The sequence below is a fragment of the Papilio polytes genome, unplaced genomic scaffold (assembly GCF_000836215.1).
Source record: "Papilio polytes unplaced genomic scaffold, Ppol_1.0 DF824224.1, whole genome shotgun sequence".
In the NCBI taxonomy this organism is placed as follows: Eukaryota; Metazoa; Arthropoda; class Insecta; order Lepidoptera; family Papilionidae; genus Papilio; species Papilio polytes.
In genome coordinates this window covers 72,236-80,404 of record NW_013524980.1, presented here as the reverse complement: position 1 = coordinate 80,404, position 8,169 = coordinate 72,236, and the positions used below count along the sequence as shown (strand labels likewise).

The 8,169-nt window shown below is 33.7% G+C and overlaps 1 protein-coding gene across 1 annotated transcript; it reads left to right on the top strand.

The window, feature by feature from the left end:
* The first annotated feature begins 2,116 nt into the window (after nucleotides 1-2,116).
* On the top strand, nucleotides 2,117-8,007 carry LOC106110600. The gene is made up of 8 exons (XM_013292482.1): nucleotides 2,117-2,231; nucleotides 2,623-2,775; nucleotides 2,886-3,021; nucleotides 3,115-3,242; nucleotides 4,759-4,884; nucleotides 5,316-5,480; nucleotides 5,582-5,806; nucleotides 7,886-8,007. Exons 1-8 carry the CDS (start codon nucleotides 2,117-2,119, stop codon nucleotides 8,005-8,007), a joined length of 1,170 nt encoding a protein of 389 aa, XP_013147936.1.
* Nucleotides 8,008-8,169: the final 162 nt, after the last annotated feature.

Sequence of the window (8,169 nt, the reverse complement as noted above, 5' to 3'; positions counted from 1 at the left end):
ACTCAATAACATCCTATTGTTGCTTAATAATATAAATAATCTGAAAAAAAAGTCTTTTTATCCATAATAATAGGCTAAAATTCGGTCATTATAAAAACGAATTAAGCATTTAACTAACGAAAGTACTTCAAGTAGGCAAAATTTGTAATTGTAGAAGAAAATGTCAGGTACTGATAATTTAAAATACATGAAATTAAGTTAAAAATCATAAACCAGCATATACGTAAAAATACATTGGATTAAAAAATAATATAACATCTTCATCTGCTCACAATATGTTCCCATGTTTGGGCTCGTTGCCCTCCTAAGGTAGGAGTACAGCCGTCGCTGGGCCAATACGTATCATCAATGGTCATCATCATCACAGGTATGTGCGAGATATACAATGTTTTACTTCATCGTAAAGAAATATAAAAAAGGGGAAATCAAGCCCTCACATGTAGATTATAGTCGGGTCCGGTCTAGCTCTCAACAAATGCCCGACTCTCATAATATATCTAGGAGTAGTCAAATACTTATCTTACGTATATTTTAGATTTGATAAGTACAAGTTAGTAGAAATAATTAAACAGCGTTATGATTTCGCCATTAAATTACGCTAAGACAGTCCCCGGCTGACACATTTCTTCTTAATTTAATTAAGTAATTAACGTCTAATTGTTTAATATCCTAAAGATATCCAATTAGTAAGTTATTTCTACTATGTTAATGCAAGTGGTTTAATTTGTCTTTATTATAAATAATGTTTAAAGCTTTTTAAGTATTCCCATTGCCACTTGTATAATCACAAATTAAAAGATCTGATTTAAATACGGACACAAAACGTTTTTGTAAGTTTTTTGTTCAGGAAAACTTGCAGTTTAAATTTATATGTATTTGTTATTTTTGACATTATTACTCGTATATCAATAAAGTATTCGTCGCAATATGTGTTTTTTTTTACAATTTAAAGGCCGAGTGCAATAGAAACCTACTACAGTGGAACCTCGATAAGTTAAAGTCAAAGGGAAACACAAAATATTTTATGTTACAAAGGTTTTATGTTATCAAGGGTCTATGATGTAGAGATTTTGGACTCTGATGGGAAGGGAACATATTATTTTTTGAAGTTATAGAGGTTTTTAGGATACCGAGGTTCTTCTGTATCATCTAGCTTTAATACAAAGTGACGTACAAGGAATAAGAGATGTTATAGCCAGTCTTATAGCGCGATGCTATTGTATATGTACCAGTTGAAAATAAAGTACATTTCTAGAACAAAGACATTCCATCTAATGCATTAATAATATGGAAAATGTCACAACTTATATCTGTGAGATGGTACAACTCTTATGTAAATGGCCAAAGATACCTATATATATATTTACTTCTAGGATTACAGGAAGTATGTTGCGCTGCTTTTCGTATGTGCTTTTTGTTGTTATGAATAAGCTAGGCTGTTGAAACTCATAGAAATTTATGAATGTCTTTCAGTGGAAGTTACCTCTTCCTTTGGTTATTTTTACTCGTTGCTATAGTGGATTTTCTTGTCACCAATTTTCCTACAGTTCAGTTGTTCCTTTATCATTATCTTAGTACAGCAACAGGTTGGCGGACCCAGTAAACTACAGGATTGTCTATTTTAATCGTTGCCGTTATACGCTTTAAATCTTAAAGTTCGAATTTAACGACATCCGAAGAGATCTGTAAATAACAAATTTCACGTACATTACCATTGGAAAGAAAGAAGCGATAAAAAACATTAGTTATAAAACTATTTCGCCAACGTTAGCTAAAATATTAAAACACTATTTAAATAGGGAAATTTATCTCCGTTACATTCCAATGACTGCACAGAGTGCAAATGTACCAACAAACGTTCATAGAAATGTCGAGTAAAACGTTCATTGTCACCAGCCAGCAATAACGAGAGAAATTTAACACTATTGTTCCCCTTCCTACTGAAATATTATAAATTTAGATAGCACATGATTCGACATTTCATTTTCGCATTTGTGCTCAAAACACTTCATTGTTTTTAAATATGGAAATAAAAATAATTGTGACTTTTCTTATGTTAGTAAAGTTTTGCGAATGTAATCAGACGGCAAATGAGAGTCTATCAATGAAAACTATGATGAGGAGACGTCACGCCACAAAGTTAACACGGAACAGAGGTTTCACAAAAAGTCAACATGATACACAGAAATTTGAACACAGCATTTGGCAGCCTGTACAAAAAGAGAGCAGATGTAAGTAACACGCAATGAAGTTTCATTCCAATTGACTACTTGTAAAATAGTTTTATTCAAAGCCAATTTCCATTTAAAAGATCTCTCTTTTACATTTTCTTAATTACTTTCCTATAAAAAACTATAGCAATCTAATTACAGTTGTGAATTAATTACGTCGTGTTTCAATTAAAGTCTTTCGAGCTTCTACGCTTTGACAATAAATTTATTAGAAGGACGTTTTCTGCCATATAAAATATTCATATTTAAATCAAAGATTGAAATTTTTGAATAAAAAAAAAGATTTTCTGTGTCCTGATGTCATAAGTCCTGAATACGAATCCTACATTTAATTAAAGGATTGGCTTTGGATTCAAATGGTTTCACATTTCTTTAATTTGTATTTCTACAGTTCTGTCTTTGTTCACTGTGGTAACTTTCCCCAATGGTGGTTGCGCCGGCGCATCGGGTGACAACGGCACTTGCATGACAGCTCGAGAATGTTCTTCAAGAGGTGGCTCGGCTAACGGTTACTGCGCTAATGGATTTGGCCTTTGCTGTATTTGTGAGTACAATATTAATATACCCTAAAAAAAAAAACAAAAGGGATGAATAAATTATTACTGACTTAGTTGTGTGCAAATTACGAAAATCTAAGTAACATCTATGCTATAGTTATGACGTCATGCGGCAGTAGCACTTCAGAAAACGGCACTTACTTCGTCAATGCCGGATATCCTGCGCCCTATGATGGTGGTGGTTCTTGTGAACTCACAATTGTTAAATCACATCCGGAAGTCTGCCAGATAAGGTAAAGAACTAGAAAATTTCTTCGTTTCTTTATCCATTTATTCCATTCTTTATCCAAGATCGTAATTAACAACCGATATTTTTTTAACGACAGATTAGATTTCAATCGTTTCACGATTGCTGGCCCCGAGCCTATAAACAATGTTTGTAACCAGGACCAGTTTATGGTCTCCGGTGGCAACCCGGTACCTGCAATCTGTGGAGTCAACCAGGGTAGTCACAGTTAAGTATCGTTACCTGCATGAATTACTGATGTTCGTTCACTGCTAGATTGTGCCCAATTGATCACCAAATAGGCTGCATTGTCAATTCTCAACTAATGTACGCTGCAAAAATTAACTGATGCATCTTGAATGATACCTCAATACGTACGTGGCCTTTCTTACAAAGACATTTGGAAGTTATATCGTCGTAGGATGGACCATTAGGCTAGCAATGTTGTAATAATAATCACTTAAATGATCCACGTTATAGTTTATTTATTAAGTTTCGCTTGCCACTCCGTCGGTAAGGAGTTAAAAAAGTAAGTAACATATGTGTTTTTCTAGACTATCCTATCCAACTGTGCCAAATTTCGTCGAGAGTCGTTCAGCGGTTAAGGCTACAACCTCTAACAAACGTCCATCCATCCATCCAACTTTCACATTTTATATTATGATTATGCTTACAAAATGGTAATATCAAATAACCATACTCATGGAATTATGATGAACTTTCCAGTAAATACATCCGTTAAGAACAGAGGACTGGAAATTGCTTATTATTTTCACAAAGAAAGTCAATTAACGTGCAGACAGGTCAATTATTGGCGATCGGCCGTACATTGTTTATGCGTTGCGTTTTAATTAAAAGTTCCGTAACAGTGGAATGGACACGCGGGCTATCATACTGTTTTATCTATCAAAATGTAATTTAAATTATTTTTACCTTATGTGGAGTTTTTAAATGTAACATAATAAGTCATATTTCCTGCACTGGCGCAAATACAAATACAAGAAGTATTCAATATTCTTATAATAAAAGTGCCATTTTTGTGTGTCTGAAACATTTGACCTATTCGTGCATGACTGTTAATGGGAAGTGGAGGTTGTGTAGAAGACTAAAAGAAAAATAAACGAAATGTTGGCTTGTTTTTTTCACCCGATATTATTCGATATAATCTTGCGAATATTATAAATGTGAAAGTTTAGATGGATGGGTTTGTTTGTTAGAGTTTGTAGCTTAAACGGATCTGGATGAAATTTTTAGCATAGATGTAAAGCATGTTCTGGAAGAACACAGATTAGTTATTCTTGTTTTTTTTTTATTTCACGCGGACAGAGTGGCGGGCGAACGCTAGTACAGCATAGTTTAAAAGAATAGAATCTAGATCTATTCGCATTCAAGCAAAAATATATTCAATAAAATTACTTCCGCTTGAAGCTGATATTCAATCGGGTCGCTGCACATGGGACCAGTGTGCAGATCTGTGCGAGGTCCCCTGTGTGGTGACCTGACTTGTTTATCTAAGAGTCACTTAGTAAAACAGCTACTTGGTTGATGTCTATGCATTACATTCAATGGGTTGATTCTAATTCGAGCAAAACTTATATTTGCATATAACTCAGAAACGTGCGTCAAGAAGAGTAATTCTTGTATACGAAACAATCAGGTAGTGAGTAGATGAGTGGTATGTCTGAGTTTTACAATTTGTATGTGTATTAAGATAACATGTTATAAACATTAAAATTGGTTGCAGTGTACATAGATGCCGGTATTGGTATCACAAACCCTGTGAAATTAACCTTCGTCACAAGTGGCAACTCACTCGAGAGACTCTGGAAAGTCAAAGTAACACAAATACCTTGTAACACTATATACAAAGGTGAATTCAAATATTTTATAAGTGTTAGATCATAAACATAATATGTATTAACTGATAATATTGAAGGCAACGTAAATCTTCGAAACCCGGTGATTTTAGTCACTAAGCGACTTATTTCTAGAGATTACAAAGGCACGGGTCGCCAACATTTTATTTTTTCGATTTTGTTGTTAGAAAAATATTGCCCCGATTTTCAAGATGGCAGAGAAAGTCTAAAATAGTTGTCATTGTTTGATATAATAGGCGACTCGTGCAGACAAAATAATATTCTGTGTACGGCCACGCGCTACGCGACACTTATGAGACAATAAGATTTAACCAGTTTCGAATAATTACGTTTCCTTGTAGATCAAGGGCCTTAGCGTTTCGATAGTCTCCTTCCATACGTTATATGTACCATATTACTAATATTTTAACGCAACAACTGACAGCCGATGAGGGCTGCCTTCAATACTACACGGGAGTGTCCGGACAACTTCGATCCTTTAACTACGACCCCGCTTCGGGACTGCAGCTAAGCAATCAAGACTACGGCATCTGCGTTCGAACGGAGAGAAACTTCTGCGGTATTCAGTACACAGCTTGCCCTGATCCAGGTATAAATATATAGATATTTTTATTCTAAAATATTGTATTTTCTGGCTTGTGGTCTACGGATAGGAACTAGTAATAAAATTGAATAATTATTTATTTTCAGTAAATAATCGTTCGCGTTCTTTTACGCTTAGTGGCAATAGTAACACAGCGGTGAACTCCATGATCGGATCAGGGGCTGGACCAAACAATTGTGCCAATGATTGGCTATTGGTCCCATGTGCTGCTAACGTTGGCCGATTGCAGCCAGCGCAAGCTTTGTGCACGGACAGGATTTGCGGCGGGACTTTCTCTGCAGATCTGTCAATGCAAACAGCCACTGTTTTAAGTATGTATAATTTTTAAAAAACTTAAAATTAGAAAACCATTCTAATTAATGTTAAACGTAGCAGTCTCACCTTTTTCTTTCATTTAATTTAGTGGAGTGGTTTCAATACGGCAAGTAAACGTGTCGTGTTTTGTCTATCGTGCGTCATATTAGTCAAGGACAGAGGTGTGTCCCTATAGAATACGAAGAGAAAAGTTATTGATATTTGTATTGAAATAACAATGAAGATTGTAAACAAAGTTCCGTATTTTAAAAGTGTGTAACTGTTTTGTTCATTTTGTTTTACAAATATCGCCTCTTGTAATTAGGTTTTCAATGAGGAAACTGCTATAAACTAATTGCTTACAGTTCACGTTGCTTTGTGTAAATTGTGAACAAAGAATCTACATTAAGGGATTATTTTAGTATCCAAAAAGGAAGTCCGAGTTGAGTGTTTATTGTGTATGTCATATTAGAAAAAATTTAATTCTAACATAATCTTAGGTCTAATGAATTAAGTAACGCACTTTCTTTTTTTTTAATAATCATACCTATATTGCTTTCCCAAGAGATATGTGACCATTTATTTGTCACTCAATTTACTTTCACAATTAATTTTGCATAAGCAATAAGTTTATTAAGGTCAATGGAGAGTTATATAACTATAACATATATTTCACGTCTAATTGAAAGTGAACTGGAGGAGCAAATGGTAATTAAACCATACTCTTGGGTGCCTATGACCTCGCACACAAGTAATTACTCCAAGCTAAATGGTTTAGCAACAGTTACATACGAATGTACAATTTTTAAATGTCTCAACCATGTTACTTTACTAAGTGAAGTCTGACATTTTCAGGAACAAAAGTATAAAGAACACGTTACGGCACTTATCTTTATAACAAGATTAGAAAGAAATATTACAATTTTTATGATCAAATACATATGCTTAGAAATTGAATATTCTCCACAACAAACAATTCTACCTTTATTTAAGTAAATACACAATGTACTCGTATAGGACGTAAATTAGGAAGAAGCATTGATATTAATTACGTAGATATTAAATAGACTTGTTATGTGTATTAATACCTTATGAAATCCTAAAGAAAACGATCTTAAAAGATACACCGTAGCATTCATTGCTACGAGTATCGTAGCACTGCTACCGCTTATTTTACACATTTTATTTTGACTACAATATCTAGAAAGTATACCGGTGTATCTAAAAGTTGAATAATTTTAATAGAAATTGACTGGAAACTTTGAAAACTTCAATATGATGACTACTTAAGAGGTAAAGTGTTTGTCTTAAGGATAAGAAAAGTGTGTGCAGAGACATCAACGCGTTAAAGGGTCACGGGAACTTGCACCGGAAACCATCTCATTATGTAAAGAGCTTCACATCCTACACAAACTCGTATGAGATATGTATGTTTGTTGTAAACAAACTTCATACGTGGCTTCGTGCATTATAATATGGCACACAACGTACCAAATTTTGACGTTTTAATACTTTTAGCTTATTGTGTTACATTTCTTGAAAAATGTTTTTACTTGTCAGTTTAGGAAGTGAAGAAGAGGTGATGTACAAAGTTTATGTGTTATTTTTAAACTTGCTTGCATAATGGAATTATTTATTTATTAAAATTTGTTTATTTTGGAGTTTGTTATCTATTGTAACGAATTCCGGGATCAGCTAGTCTGTACTTAACATTAAAAAGATAAGAGTTTTGTTATTTTTATATTGTAAAGAATAAACTCAAAAACTACGGGGCCGATTTAAAAGATTCTTTAACCATTACAAACGAAGACGACTATGGGTTAATTAATTTTCGAGTAATAGTTAGTCAAGTTTGTAAAGCAACCCTATATAGAACATACTAGCTGTTGCTCGCGACACAGCCCGCGTGAAATTAAAATATATAACCTATGTTACTTACAGATAAATTACCTTTCTAACGGTGAAAGAATTTTTAAAATCGGCCATGTACTTTTTGAATTATGTCAATATACACAAAAATATAAATCTTTCCTCTTTACTATATTAGTATGGATATAGATTAGTATAGATTTATAACATGTATGTTTTGTTTTCAGGCACAGTAAAGCCCTTTCGTCTCTGGTTCCACACAGACGGAGTAGAAGCTCCAGTCGATGTTGGCAACAGAGGATTCTGTTTAAACTATATCCAGCAGCCCTGCACCAATAATGTTATATAGAAATTTAAAAAAATATTTTTTACCACTTTTTTAATAACACTTGATATTCCAAATGACTCTTCAATTTAACTTTTCGTTAAGTCTTATATTAACCTAACATTATCGTAAACTTACCTGTTACCCTAAAATCCATTTTCCGTGTACGAGTATAAATCCATGGTA

Coding starts and splice junctions, on each gene's coding strand:
- LOC106110600 (XM_013292482.1), top strand. CDS start 2,117: ATGAGGAGACGTCACGCCACAAAGTTAACACGGAACAGAGGTTTCACA. Junction 3,243..4,758: donor AGTCAACCAGGGTAGTCACA/GTTAAGTATCGT, acceptor AATTGGTTGCAG/TGTACATAGATGCCGGTATT. Junction 4,885..5,315: donor TTGTAACACTATATACAAAG/GTGAATTCAAAT, acceptor AACAACTGACAG/CCGATGAGGGCTGCCTTCAA.